Source organism: Diuraphis noxia, unplaced genomic scaffold (genome assembly GCF_037042655.1).
Source record: "Diuraphis noxia isolate RWA-SAM2 unplaced genomic scaffold, SU_Dnox_SAM2 contig0002, whole genome shotgun sequence".
NCBI lineage: Eukaryota > Metazoa > Arthropoda > Insecta > Hemiptera > Aphididae > Diuraphis > Diuraphis noxia.
This window is the reverse complement of record NW_028301712.1, coordinates 47861102-47877198: the sequence shown is the minus strand read 5'-3', so window position 1 is coordinate 47877198 and position 16097 is coordinate 47861102. Positions and strand designations below refer to the sequence as shown.

The window sequence follows — 16097 nt, the reverse complement described above, 5'->3', positions numbered from 1 at the left end:
GGAATTTTTACGCAAAACCAGTTTTCGACCAAGTCGATTTTTTTATATGGTTGTAATTCAAAAACTACTCACTGTAAATACTTGAACTTGAATTTTCACCAAATGTTTATGTTAGTGTTATCTATATACAGTTTAAGTTTCACAAATTTTTGACTTTTTTTGAGTTATTTATAGGCCACTGAAATTTTCAATTTTTTTGAGAATTTTTTTTTGAAGTGCCGGTAAAAAAATGTTGGACGACCAAAAAAACGAAAATTGAATACAAGGTTCCTTATGAGTTGTTCTTATTGTAGCTAAAAAAAATTTAAAATCGTAAGTCACAATTCTTTTTATAAGCTTGAAAAATCATAAAATTTTTTGCGTTTATAACTAAGGATTAAAAATACAACACTAAGTTTTCCATAAGTTTTCCTTCAAGTAGCTATAGAGAAAACTCGAAGCATTATTATAGGAAAAATTTTAAGTGCGTTTGAATTTTAAATTTTTACGAAATAGCGTAACGATTACGATTTATCCTGAAACGATTTCAAATATTAGTTATTATTCAAAAAGTATAAGTCGTAGATACTTGAAAATTTTATCAGTTATTTAGATTAACGTTTTATTTACATGATTCAATTTTCAAAATATTTTGACTTTTTTCGAGATGTTTATAGACAACTGTAATTTTCAATTTTTCTGAAAATTTTCTTTTGAAGTGTCGATAAATTTTTTTGGCCCTATCAAAATACTTGAAAATTTAATACAAAGTTCCTCATAAGTTATTATTATAGTGATTAAAAAATTATAAGAATACATAGGCACAATTTATTTTTATTAGTATTTTAAGTTCAAATATTGACTTAATACGTAAAAATTACGGCAATTTTCAAATTATCTTAGATCGAAATTCATAAAAGTTTTTCTTTTTAATTCTAAGATTTGAGAATTTAATACAAGGCTCATAATATAGTTTTGCAATAGCAGTTGAAAAATAAAAGAAATATATAGCCACAATTTTTTTTTACATGTATTCAAATTTTAATTTTGACAACATACGTAAAAATCACAAAAATTCGTAAATTATTTTATCCTAGAAATTCATAAAAAAATTTTCTTATATACCTAAGATTTGAAAATTTAATACAAGGCTCCTAAAATATTTTTACAATAGCATTTGAAAAATAAAAATAATATATAGTCACACATTTTTTTTATAAGCATTTAAATTTAAATTTTGACAACATACGTAAAAATCGGGAAAATTCGCAAATTATTTTAAGCTAGAAATTCATAAAAGTTTTTCTTTTTAATTCTAAGATTTGAAAATTTAATACAAAGCTCCTATAATATTTTTACAATAGCAGTTGCAAAATAAAAGAAATATATAGTCAAAATTTTTTTTACAAGCATTTAATTTTAATTTTGACAACATACGTAAAAATCACGAAAATTCGCAAATTATTTTAAGCTAGAAATTCATAAAAAATTGTCTTTTTAAATCTAAGATTTGAAAATTTTTAATAATCTATAATATACCCTAGACAGATAAACCATCTCCGTTCAGAATCTTTTTTCGTATACAATGATACCTATCATATCATTGCATTCAAATTTAAACTACCCTAGTCAGAGGTCCACCACACCCCCTAATGTATAGCAGAGCGATACCCACTTACCCGCTTTTTTTTTATTGTAATTATTTTTTTTAAAGCTTTTTAATCGATTTAATCTTTTAAAGATATAATGTGTCTTGTCAAGCGATTATGTGTAACTATAATAAATTATCACTAGAAACCAATATGGTTTAAAAGATGAGCCGTATTGTAAATTCTTGATTTAGACGTATAATACTTGATTACAAATTAATTGTTACATGATACCAAAAAGTGATGTAAAATAAATAAATACGATTTGATCGACGTGACATGATGACACACACGAATTACACAAGTATATTAGTCTTAAGTCACTTTTTTGAATGGCAGCATACATTTTTTATTTAATATACCTATCAATAAGTAGAATATTTTTTCTGGAATTTCGATGTTTTCATTTTAAGTACGCCCATACTGGGCATACTGTTTATAGTTTATATTATCGGATTAGCATAGGCACAATAGTTTACAGGGAATGTCTAACATTTAAATAAAACGAAAATTGAATTTGTTGTTTTGCGATCAACTTGGACGGAGATTTTCAACCCACTGTGCTTCAAAAATCCCTTGCAATAATATTGTAGAGCCACTTCATTTAATTATTGTATTAAGTTTCCGATATAAGTTATAAATAGTTAACGTGCTGCTCATATTTCGTACACTATTTCAATACAGGGTGTAAATTAAAAACATTTTTTTTTTCGAAATATTTAATTCAATATAGGTAGCCAATTTGTAAATCTGATTCTGAAAATCAATAATGTGTATGGTAAAAACACTTATTTAAGTCAAATGGCTGATTTTTTACAATTTTTTTAAATATCAATATTTTCGTTGAGTAAATTGTGATCTAGTTTATATTAGAAACATTTTAATTTCAAAAAATATTTTATATGAACATTTTATAGGTTCATGTTAAAATCTAATTAATTTTTTATTGTATCTACTATTTTATCATAATAATATTATTTGGTCAATAGACTCATTTTTTGAAATTAAAATGTTTAGTTAATTTAGTTATTTTTTCATAAATTTATAATTGAAGAACATTATTTAAGGGTTAGGTACTTTACTTCCATTATATTTTAAAGGTACACACAATATAATGTTTTAAAATGCAATATTTTCGACAAAAAATCATTCGACCTACTGAACTATGGTGTACTTATTAAGCTAGGTATTACTATAAATAAATCACTGTAATAGGCAATAGCCACAATATTATCATAAAATACACTTAGTTATCGTGGCATTATGACTAGGTATGATAGAACTTTTTTTTCATACAAAAATCGGTTTTCACGTACAATAATATTAACATTGATTATAAATACTATTATATACTATTTATAGTATTTATAATCAATGATATTAATATATACCTATATAGCTATATTATTCAGTTATAGTGTAGACTAAGTGTAGGTAGGTATATATTTATAATTAATATTATTAGTTAAATACTCACTAAGTCACAATAACAACTATAGTTCAACTAAATAACTATGCCCTAGGTATCTGTTCTACCTTCTACGTATTTAAACATTTGACTTTTAAAATGTTACCTATTTTTTCCACTTCCTTGAAACGGTTCATCTGGGTACCACTATACCAGTAATACCATTGACACTATTAATAAATATTATAGATGGGTAATTAATGTATAATGCTAAAGTTATAATATTATTTATGAATTTATAATCAATGGTAGTATTTACCTAGTACCTAATACCTATATATATATATATTTAACATTATAAGCTTTAAAATCAATATAACATGATTATGTGAATCGTGAATCATGAATCATGGATTATTGTATAAATTTTGTTTGTGACTTGTGAATATTGGTATATACTTATGACTTATGAGTTATGAACATCTACGGGTAGTCCATCCATATAGCGATATCGTACCCGCGTAACTATATTATAGGCTATAAAATAGTATTGTGTTATTGCGGCATATAAATAATGGCATGCACATATTATATACGGTAATTACGTGGATATAATTATAAGCTAGCTTAAACAGTAAACACCATTCTCTCGTATCTATATAATCAATAGGATTAATTGAAAATTTCAACTCACTACGTGGCCACACGTACAATTATATTTCTTGGACAAAAATAACTCGTCCCAGATGACACTAGGGATACATTTATATATATTATATACTATATAGGTAGGTATATTGTATAGTAATGTAGTAATATAGTTGAGCCCAGAATATTTTCAGGTTTTTGAGTACTTATAGTACCTCTGCTTTCCACCATTTTTAAAATACTGCTGCCAGTTGGGTATTAATTATTGAACAATTGCAAAAAATTACGCAACCACTTGTTATGCATTATCTAGGTACAAAATACGATTGATTTCCGGTAAAATATGTCCCTAGACTAGGCGACTCCTATTAGATTATTACTTTGGAAGGTTGACCTGAAGAGACCTATAGTTGGAAAAATCAGCGATAGACGAGACCAATATCCTTTCACAAAACTCGGTCGCCTATACATATATCATGTGCAGTTATGGTCTATGGATAATGGACGATATTCAGGTATAAATACGTATTACGTAAACTATAAAGTTACACTTTTTATGGATTTCCTATGAATGGTGTTATAATTTTATATTTTCATCAATAATAGTTAGAATGTAATGTCATTTTCATTTAACATATTTATAAATTAATCTACCATTAGTATTTAGTACCTACAACTATCAATAATAAATTGTAATAAAATGTATATGGGCTTAGATTAAGATGACTTTATTTACAATCTAGGAACTACATTAACCCTATACATCTCCATCGCTTCTGTGCAAATACAATATGATTTTATAATAAGTACCTGGTACCTAAAATGTTTTTTTATACCTGCCCTGTCCTAACCTTTAAGAATGTTAAAAATACTTCAATTTTCAATTTTGAGAGCTTTTTTTGGTTGTAAATTGGCTGCTTTAGTGCTTTAGAACATCAAAAAGTCAAAAATGTCCAGGAATAGGAATACACTTCCCCCAAAAAAATTAGTCAAATAATTATTCTTTCTATAAGAATGGTTAGGAAATTTTTTTTATTCAAAATTAATAACTATAAGCGTTAAAATTTTTCTTCAAGTTTGCATTTTTTTGATGTGATATAATTTTAAAAATATCTTGGATCAAATAGGATATTTTTTAAATTCATGTAAGCATGTGGCGTTTGAATTCCTATCTACTTGAGAGTTTGGAATGACCAAAATTTCAGAAGAAACAAATACATTTATTAACAATGATATCACAATATTATATTCAATAAGTATTTTGTTTTAACAATAATAAATTAAAGGGGAAATATACCCAATAAAAATGTTGTGTAAATCACATAAACATATTTAGACGCAAAGGTAATTCAAATTCATTAACTTTTCTTTGTCACTTTGATGAATAAAATCATTTCTGAAAACAAAATGTTAGTGGCAATTAATTAAATTTTAATTTAATTAGTTATTACTTACTATTTAAAATAATTAAGTACATACTTATAAAAATTGCAACCATAGCAACAGCTAAAACCCATATCCAACACCTCCAAGTGCTTTTTCTTACAAACTCTGTTAATCTTTGTTCTTCTCTTTTTAAATTTTCAAAATTAGTATCCATACCTTTTGATGATTTTTCTAAAATCTTATGTAAAATAATTAAAGAAGATAAACATAAACTAAACATTTTGCCATAAATTATATATTATTACTTCAATGTCTTTTTTAATTATTTTTCCAGCAAGTTCGGAATGTTCTCGTAAACCTCGAGTAATTGCCATTAATTCTTCAGCAATAGATTCCTGTTTATTTTGATGATGTCGCAATAATTCATCCAAATTATCACTACTATCTACATCTGGTTGCCTAGATGATCTGAATTCATTTGTATCATCTAAACACAATTAAATTGTATACATAATTTATTGTTTACATAAAAATAATAAATGTATTTACTTCCAAGTAGTTCATCTCTCAATTGATTTATATATGTAACTTTATACTTTTGTTTAATATCTTTTGAACGGCTATCAGACACCTGCACAGGTTCTAACATTTCCAAAGCAACTAATTTCTTCTCTGGATTTTCCTATAATATAATTATATATAACCATACACTATTTATTTTATATTCTTAATATAGTTAAAATATAGAATGATGCATTACAATTTCTTTGGTGTTCAAAAATCCTTTAAGAAATTCCATTCGTTTTGTATACTGATTAATTGTATCTTTGTCTGGATCACTATATATAATAAAAAACATAATTTTAAAATGTTAAGTATGATATGAAGATGGTGAGTTAGAAAAACCTGAAAAATGAAATAACTTTTGTTCCAATAAATAATTTTTAATTTTTGTTTTATATAATATAATTTATTGTCTCTTGCACTACATGTGTTATACAACTTTTTTTTTAATACTGAAAATAAACAATTTTAAATATGATTTTTAGAAAAAAAATTATAGTAAAAATATTTATTTAAATCAAAATTTATTTATGTCTCATTATTTTTGTTAAGTAATGTTGATCCAGTTGTAAAAAACTCTTCAAATTCAAAAAGCATGCACTTTTTAAGAGAAAATATGTTAAGAGAATTTTTGAATAAGTACTTCTTAAAATCTAAATTTTTTTAATGTTATTACTTTTCAAGTTAATGAATCTTCTTTCAAAAAATTTAGAAATTTTATAAAATCATAAAAATTAACTTCATGACTTAAATAAATGTTTTTATAGTAAGCAATTCTTCTAAAAAATAGCTTTTAAAATTGGCTAATTTAAATTTTAAAAAAAATTAAATTAAAGTTTTATCTTTTTATTGTCAGCGTTAAAAAATTTAAATAATGTGTGTAGTGCAGGATCCATTGAATAACAAATTAAAAACTATTAAATAGATCCCGTTATTTAATTTGTCAAGTCTTACTATTATACTCTGTTTAACTATATTATAAATATATTATATATTAAGCTATAACCTATTTAATAAAATTTCCAATTCAAATTTTTTTTACCTATTTTTAATTAATTCTGCAATCATTTCACCGACAGCTTCTATAAACTGGAACACAAATTTATTAGTAATAATAAAATACAAAAAATGTACAAATTATTTTTAGACTGATAAGTGGTAACCACAAATCTTGTTAAATTTAATAAAATGGTAATTATTAACTATTAAACATACATTACACCCAATTGCATACATTTAACATAAAACACAATTTAAAACCCAATGTTATAGTAATCTAAATAAATTTTTGTCTACCTTGCTTAACCGCCAATCGTCAGATGAATTGTTTTGAGCCATTTCTTCACAAACTGACAAGAGTCTTCTGATATCTATTTCTAATCTTGTTGTGCTCATTTTCCTATACATTTATTTAATTACAAAGTGAAAAAGTTGCTAAAATTAAATAATTGTTAATGAAAATACAACATACATTTATTTTAACTGCCAACAATTCTTAATGATAGTTTATATTCAACAGAAAAACTGTATATTAGTAATAGGTAAGTTACAAAAAAAACATTTACATCAACAGAAAAGAGTTTACTTTTAGTTTACTACAGGAAGCAGTTACTTTATCTATGGTGAACCTATGAATTTAATATTGGAATATTTTTTATTTTTATGTTAGTCATTTATAATAACATAATTTTTAATTAATTTAATTTTTGGGCACGAATCATGAATGACGAATTTTGGAATGTGGATCATATTATTGTCATTTTACATTTATCACATTATCGCCAAACATGAATAAATATTATCAGATTATCTGGTTGGATGACAATCTGTTATCAATGATCATTACCGTTTTGATAATTTAAAGCACGTGAATTTTATTCGAATATGGCTACCTCTGGTATCTAATGCAAGTAATGCAACAATGTAAACTATACAACTTATTTTGTTTATGACGCGAGACTAAAATAAAAATATTGTGATTTAACATCCAAGTTTTAAATTTTTTAGATTTTAAGTGGTTCGTTATATCAATACATTAAATTCAGTAATGTGCATATTGTATTGACATTAATTTTAGATTTTGACTCTTCTCGGTTCAGAATTCATACTATATTGTAAAGTAGGTACCTATATTTTGTTTTTTAAATTAAATTCATCGAATACAGACTATTTTTACCGAAGATCTTCTTATTACTGAGCAGTGTTTAGAAAGTTCACTTATAATCTGAACTAGTTCACCTTTCAAGTTTATAATTTATCCAAGGCAATGCTTTCGCGTTCATTAAAAGAACGAATGCATTGTTTAGAATGTTTAGATCATTCACACATGAATTACAATTTATTATTTGTAGACATGAAATTAAAGATAGTTTTTACACAAACTTTATGAATAGAAATCAGATACATTAAATCACTTATATCAAAAATTAAATAAAAACAAAAGTGAATCATAAAAATATTACATTTAAAAACCTTTCAAAATTGAACTTGTCCCTTTTCAGTTCAAGAATCATATTTAATGTATCTATTTTAATTGTTATTTATAATTCATTACATAAAAGTACTAAAAATATATTTAATTTGAACGGCTTGAAAATAATTTTACAATTTCCCATAAAATATGATAATATATATAATAATATAATAATAAGTACAATTACTGCAATTAATAGGTTCTTTGCATCTACTATTTTAAGGTATTTATTAACATTTTAGAATTATTTATTAATGATGTAAAATATTTAAATTCTAGGCCACAGAACATAAATAATGAATGACTTAAGTAAAATGGATTTAGTCAAGTATTTTGACGATGAACGAAAATCTTTGCCTGTTACTCTTCAAAAAGATAAACTCTGTAGTTTAATTAATAAAAATGAAACTTTAATTATAATTGGAGAAACAGGAAGTGGCAAGACAACGCAAATTCCTCAAATTGTTTACGAAAATATATTACGTCCGGATGAAGATGTAGTTGTTACACAACCAAGACGTGTAGCAGCGATATCATTAGCTGAACGCGTATCATATGAAGTAAACACCGAAATCGGAGACCTGGTTGGTTACAGAGTCAGGTTTATTGACAAGACTAATCACTTTACTAAAATAAAGTTTATGACTGATGGTATGTTATTACGAACCGCTATATTAGAAAAGAGCTTATCGGCATACGGATGTGTTATTTTAGATGAAGCTCATGAACGTACAGTCAATACGGATTTACTTTTTGGAATTGTAAAAAAAGTTCAACGCAGTCGTAAAAATAGTTCTAACCCTCTTAAAGTAATTGTCATGTCAGCAACAATGAATGCTGATTTGTTTGCAGATTATTTTGGCAATGCGCAGATTGTTTACTTACAAGGTAGGCTTCATGACATCAAAATATTCCATGCTAAGAAAAATGTAGAAGATTATTTCCATGATACTTTTGTTACAATATTTCAATTACATAAAGAGGCACCTGAACGGCATGACTTTTTAGTTTTTCTAACTGGTCAAGAAGAAATAGAAAATATGGCTCTTGCTATTGAGCACATTAACCAAGATCCTTCCCTAAGAAATTATCCTGTTATAAAAGTACGAACATTATATGCTTCATTGCCTACCAATGAGCAGCTCAAAGTATTTATGTCATTGGAACCTAATGAATTTGCTAGGAAAATTATATTGAGTACAAATATTGCAGAAACATCAGTAACTTTGACTGGTATCAAATATGTGATTGATTGTGGCAAAGTTAAAGTTCGATGTTTTCATCCAGAAACTTCAATGGATGCACTCAAAGTAGAAAATATCTCTCAAGCCCAAGCTGAACAAAGAGCTGGTCGTGCAGGTCGTGAATCTGATGGATATTGTTACAGAATTTATTCAAAAAAGCAATATGATGAAATGACCAAAGACCCTGTGCCAGAAATCTTAAGGTGTAATTTGGGTAATGTAGTATTACAAGTATTGGCCATGAACATGGATCCTTACAAATTTGATTTTATTAATAAGCCATCAACAGAAGCAATTGATCAAGCTTACAAAATGTTAGGAAATTTAGGTGCCACAAAAAATAGTATTTTAACTGAATTAGGTCATAAAATGACTAAATTTCCTCTTGACCCAAGGTACTCAAAAATAATATTATCATCAGTGAACTATGGTTGTATGGAAGATATTGTAAATATTGTATCTATATTATCTACTGATTCAATATTTGTGTCTAGTCTTTCAGAGAAAAAAAAGAAGCAAGCCGAGGATGCTCATACAAAATTCAAGTCATCCGTCAGTGACCATATCATGTTGTTAAAAACATTCCGTTCGTATAGAAAAATAAGAAAAGATTCCAAGTCCAGTTGGTGTGATGACAATTTTCTCAATGTTCGTAATTTAGAATACGCAGATCGTGCTCGAGAACAATTGCTTGATATCTGTAGGTACTTACATTTACCGATTGGCCAATCATGCGGGGATAATTTTGATCCTATTAGAAAATGTTTATTGACGGGATTTTTTGAAAATTTGGCATATATAAATCAGGAAAAAAAGTATGTTACAGTTAATGCTAAGAAAGAGTGCAAAATCCATCCGACTTCAACACTGTTTCATTCATATCCTCATTGTGTTCTATATACAGAAATTATTGAGACTAGTCAACCGTATATGAAATATATAACTGTTATTGACAAAGAGTGGTTGGTTGATATTGTTCCTAATGTTCATCAACGTCATAATTATCAAGTACTTATGAATAGTGATTTATAGCTTAATGTATAAAATAATTACTGAATAAGTGTACAAGCACCTATTTTTTTTTATAATTTACTACAAATAAAAATGTATTATTTAAGACGTGACATATAATATGTATATATATTTAAAGTTATGTTTTTTACTTTTAACTTATTTTGTATGTTTTTCATGAAAAATAAATACAACAAAATTATATGATAAAATATCCACACATGTTATATATTTTAATTGTTTTGTGCATTGGTCTTGAAATACAATAATAAGTGTATTTTGAATTAAATTAACAAGTGCAAAAGGAACACACTTTTAATGTAGGCAGAAAACATAACTTTGCTAAGATATAACTATAATTTATGTTTGAGCTTAACTATTATCATAGTTTGAGTTGATGAATAAGCTAATTATTTAGGTCCGTAAATAATAATTTCAAATGTCGATGAGACACTGAGACACACAAGTACACCACATAGATTATATTTATGCGTTTAAACCATACAAATGCCTAAAACTTGATCTGGGCAAAAATGTTTTGAATATAAATGTAGTTTGTACATTGTGGACCTATGTTCTTTTTTAACCAATTCACAGTTCACGATATCAGAACATCTACCTATGACAGGAAAGGGACATTTGAATCACGTAATGGGGATTTGTGTACCATCATTCCCCACACTATGTTCTAGAAACAAATGTGTCGAAATATTACTAGTTTTCAAAAATTAATTAAATTATCATGAATAAAGATATCTAATATATGACACTAACGTCACTAACCATGCATGGAAAAAGTCGTCATCAATATAATATTTTACTTTTATCTTCAAATATACATCTTATTTTTTGTTACTTAAACAATTTCTTAAGTATAAATAAAATAATTTATAGAAAACTAAATAAAAACGGCATTAATACATTGAACAAATACAAGAAATACTAAAACAATTTAGGTATATTGATTTAAATTTTAAATGGATATTCATGAATTTTATCGTCGTCTTCTTCTTCTTCTTCATAATTCAATGATATATCTTTATCATACATTTCTTTCTCAATCGACCTACTCCTCCTTCTACCTAAAGCTTTGACTTCTTGAATTTTTCTTTTTTTCACAAAATCAGTAAATGATAAATATTGATTTTCTTCAGTATGTTCTGTTATTGTATTTTTCGTAGGATTATGCATAGCAGGTTGTCGATGAACAGCTTTTGACTTTAAGATGGCCATGTTCAACTAAAAAGAAAGTAATATAATCAGAAAAATAACAATATTTTTTAATATATAATATCAAATAAATCCTCTAATGGATTTTTATATGATAATGTGATTTAATTCTATCGACATTTTTTTTAACCATTAGATTAATTTCACAACAGTTATTCTTCTAAATAATTAACTCTTGTAGTGATGTGTTCTTAGAAAAAAATAATTGTTGCGGTTTTCATTGCCTTTTGTATGAAAAAGCGGCTGGTACTAAGTTTGAACCAGCAACAGGACTTAAAGACACTAACCTTATGTAGGCCACATTATTATTTTTCTAATCAACCTATATAATATGTTAAAATAAATATTTTACTCTGTCCATTATTGCTTTATGATCAAGACCCATTACATCCATTTTCATTTTTGGAATTATTACTTCATCGTTACTTTCTTCTTTTAGATTTTCTTTGTCCTCTAATTTTTTGATTTTTTCCTGAAATTAATTAAAAGCATACTATACATAAATTATTTATAATACTATTAGTAGTTATTAGAAGAAGTATTAAATATTTAATTACTTTGATTTCTGGATCAATATTAGTATAAATTGTAGGGTGATTGTTTAATAAAACATCGTAAGTAGGTACAAAATCTTCACCAAAATCTGCTTTACTTAATAATCGATCAACTGCTGCAATATTGGCATAAGTTTTATCTGAAATACCAAAATTATTAGTTATTATTGAGAATAATTTCTATTACTAGTCCACTATGTAGCTGATAAAGTAGCATCATAGATTAGAATTAACTTTATTTTTAACATTTACCTTTAATAAACTGTATTCTTGGAATTTCACCCATTATTCTTAATATAGATAATTCATGTCTCAGTGGACCGCTTATACTTTGCAATAATTCATCTAACAGAGAATCGTCTTCAGATTTTCCAGCCAACCAAAATACTTTGACAGATCTGTAATCCCCGGCAATACAAACCTATAGTAAAAACACAAAACATTTTAATCTAAGGCATTTAACACGCTATGCTCATTTTCTCAGTCAATCAACGAAATACAATTTAAAAACATTTATACATAAATTTACGATGTGGACTTAAGTAATTATATTAGTGAATTGTTACAAGCAAATTTATTTAATAACTATTTTGTAGGTTTTACTTTTTTTACATTATTTAACGGTATTAGAACAATATCGAACATTTCATGCATAAATAAACTCTATTGTCAGACTAAATATCTGTTTCTGAATATGAAATTAAATGTGCGGTTTGAAATTTCAAAAAATTAATATGATAAAATATAGTAACAACTTTTTGTTTTTTATTGAGATTTTGAAATTATTATATCTCAACACTTAGGTTGTATAACAATATTAAAGTAATAAATTAGATTATTTTTTATAGAAATTTTAACATTAAATAAAATCATCATTTTTAAAATCATAAAAGTTAACAGAAACATGAGTAAAGCAGTTAAATAAATTACCTTGAATACTAAAAAATAAACAAAGTAATGATTTTATACCTTTGAAATTTCTAGACCATATCCAATGAGTTTATCAGAGTTTTCACCTGTTGCCATTAAATCAGTTATATTTTTCATTAATAACTTATTAAGAACGGCTATACGCTTGCTTGTTTGACGTCCAGCATTGTTTTTTGTCGTTTGTTTCATGAGCTCTTCAAATGTAGGGTTTGCCCCAACATTTGGCTTATACCAAACCTTTCTGAATTATAATATTAAAATCAGTTATCAAACTTATAATGAACACTTTTTTTAATCCTACTTACTTGGCTTTCCGACTAAGACCCATAACTTTGTTCATCATTTTCCCATCCAACGACGAAGCATTACATTTTAACATTTTAAAGTTAGAACAGAACAACAAAAATGATGTAGATTGCAATTTATTAAACATTTCTAGATATTTTAACTTAATGGTAAAAATTAAAAACAGTTGTCCGTGTCTTGCGAAATTTCGTAAGTACTTGGGCAATTAATGACATAGTTTTTAAAATAGATTTTTCATTGAAACTAAATCAGTTGACAGTAATCAATATCAGACAATATAGCTCTTTCAATTTATTCTCACCATAGCCTTTAACTATTGACGTCTGACAGTCTAACTGTGGTCTGTGAAGAATCAAGAAGTCTGTGCACAATAATTATCTTTTATCACTGAATTTATCAACACGTTATCTACGGTGATAAAAAAAAAGTATTTTGCTATACCCCGCCAAATATTTTAAATATTATCAGCCATCGGGACAAAGAATGAAATTACATATTATTATTATTTTATTGCTATTGGTTCGCAACACTGGTAACACGAACGTCATGAACATTAACTTAAAAAGTCCATTGAACAATCGAGGGGCTGGTGCCTGGTACAGATTTTTATTTACTTTGTATTTGTTCGTTGGACATTTGGACTCCATTGATCATTAACATAGATTATTATATTATATGGAATAAATAAATTTTTTTTTATGAATTTTGCAATTCTTGCAATTATTCTGTACATAATGGTACAATTAATAAATATGTGACAGAAATGAATGATATAAAATCATATTAGATATGAAAAAAAAAACAGTTTAAAATAATAAAATAGTAAATTTATCTCTCGAATATAGTGTTATTGTTTAGATTATGGACTATTATTTATAGTTAGATTTGGTACCAGGTGGGCACTAGGCAGGCAGTGCTGTTTGGCCAATAGCAAATTGCAGATTTTCCCTGCGGACTCTCGTCCATAGACATAATGGAAATGGTGTTGAAAATAAATTAAAATAATATTTGTTTTATGACCATGCTCTCGTCTATGTTAATGTCAGTGTGCTTCTTGGTTCTATACATTTTTTTTTTTTTGGTACCTATAGTAAATTAAATTCACCAATCAGCTATCATTATTATTTCTGTTACTTACTATTGACAATAACATGATAAAACTTTTATTATATATTAATTTTAAAGTAAGTTATGAATAGAGAATGGATTTTTATGCCTTAAAAACGATGAAATATGTTCTAAAAAATATGCAAGTATAAATTGAAAATGTCATATATACATATTATATGATATATATATATATATATATATATATATACATATGTATATGATCGAAAATATGCGCTTTAAAATTTAATGTTGAAATATGCATTTGATTTCAAAAAAAAACATAAAATATGCATTTATAACACAAATATGCTTTAAAATGTATATATTTATATTTATTATAATTATTTAATACATAAGTACAGAAATATATGAAAGTAAAAAAAGATTTATTCAAAGTTAAAATATGTACTTAAACTGTGTAACAAATAGAACTGACTTGTTCAAATTAATATTTTTATTTATTTTTTATTATGTGATCCTAGCACTACAGGTATAATCATTTTTATTATTATTTTTTAGTACTGAAAAAAAAAAAAATTGAATGTATTCAAAATAGTCTATTTGTGAATCTGATTATAAAAATAATTTTGATGGTAAAGAGTTTATTTTTTAGAATTACTTTAAAATTCAATACGATTTTGGTTAAATAATTAATTTAGAACGTAATAACTATTTTAAGATTATGATTTTTGAAAATTTGCTGACAAGTATATTTCTTAAATTATTTACTATTTTTGTCAAATGTTGAATTAGCGTAATTTTATTTTTTGGTCAAGTGTTTCTGTTACAGCATATATATTTCTATAGTTTTTTTCTGGACGATAGTCAATGAAGGTAATAAAATATTAGCAATTTTTGTTGGCACAAAAAAATAGGACTGATAATATGAAAAAATGTTTAATTTTTTTTCTAACGATTTCTAAAAAAGTAAAAAAATTTATTTTATATTTGCAATAATACGACCTATAAAGTATTAAAATATAAATTTATTAATAAAAATTCCCAAGTATGCAAAATAAAAGAAGTGCATTTTTAATTTCCTGTATGTCAAATGGATTTCTATCTCACTTAGCTATCTTTTGGACTAACCAAAAAATATGCAAAATGTATACAAATCCAGTTGATGAGTAATTTAAAATTGTAAATTGCTTGTACATTTTATCATACTCATAACTCACTTCATAACTTCACATACCGATAAACACATATGTATATAGTTCACTCAAAACTAATACACAATGAATATGATGCAATTTCTTTCTCTGTAATATTTACCCATTTTAATGCTCACAAATCTCATGATTTATATCTGGTATAAATCATAAATGAATTACCTGAGTCTAAACAATAGTACTTTAACTTAAAAAACTAACACAATAAAAAATATACGCATTTTTACTATATAGTCATTCCTATTAAAGGTTAAATTATTCAAAAAATAAACTACATCACTAAAGTTAATGTACTTATCTGCACAAAATATGTGTTGAAAAAATATTATTATTCAAGAGAAGTATAGTCAATATCTTAATATCTAATTCTAAATAATGCATTTCAAAATTTGCATACAAAGTATTTAATTATAAACACCTCCATAGTTTCATT

The 16097-nt window shown here is 25.7% G+C and overlaps 3 protein-coding genes across 4 annotated transcripts; 1 reads left to right on the top strand and 2 right to left on the bottom strand.

The window, feature by feature from the left end:
• Positions 1-4883: 4883 nt before the first annotated feature.
• Use1 (Vesicle transport protein Use1) lies at positions 4884-7401 on the bottom strand. The gene is made up of 8 exons (XM_089221377.1): positions 7106-7401; positions 6931-7033; positions 6677-6723; positions 5831-5909; positions 5620-5752; positions 5376-5557; positions 5164-5308; positions 4884-5080 (listed from the first exon to the last, which is right to left on the bottom strand). Coding segments are annotated over exons 1-8 (729 nt in total). The 5' UTR covers positions 7108-7401; the 3' UTR covers positions 4884-5042.
• Positions 7402-7523: 122 nt separating this feature from the next.
• Positions 7524-10576, top strand: LOC107167293 (ATP-dependent RNA helicase DHX33-like). Of its 2 annotated transcripts, none has more exons than XM_015516285.2 (2): positions 7524-7753; positions 8387-10576. In XM_015516285.2, exon 2 carries the CDS (start codon positions 8404-8406, stop codon positions 10381-10383), a length of 1980 nt encoding a protein of 659 aa, XP_015371771.2. In that variant the 5' UTR covers positions 7524-7753; positions 8387-8403; the 3' UTR covers positions 10384-10576. The 2 variants fall into 2 exon arrangements, with proteins under 2 accessions (XP_015371771.2, XP_089077501.1); XM_089221375.1 differs by having other exon boundaries at positions 7524-7757.
• Positions 10577-11163: 587 nt separating this feature from the next.
• Positions 11164-13737, bottom strand: LOC107167300 (uncharacterized). Its single transcript, XM_015516297.2, has 6 exons — positions 13382-13737; positions 13116-13317; positions 12399-12567; positions 12150-12286; positions 11945-12064; positions 11164-11601 (listed from the first exon to the last, which is right to left on the bottom strand). Exons 1-6 carry the CDS (start codon positions 13507-13509, stop codon positions 11329-11331), a joined length of 1029 nt encoding a protein of 342 aa, XP_015371783.2. The 5' UTR covers positions 13510-13737; the 3' UTR covers positions 11164-11328.
• Positions 13738-16097: the final 2360 nt, after the last annotated feature.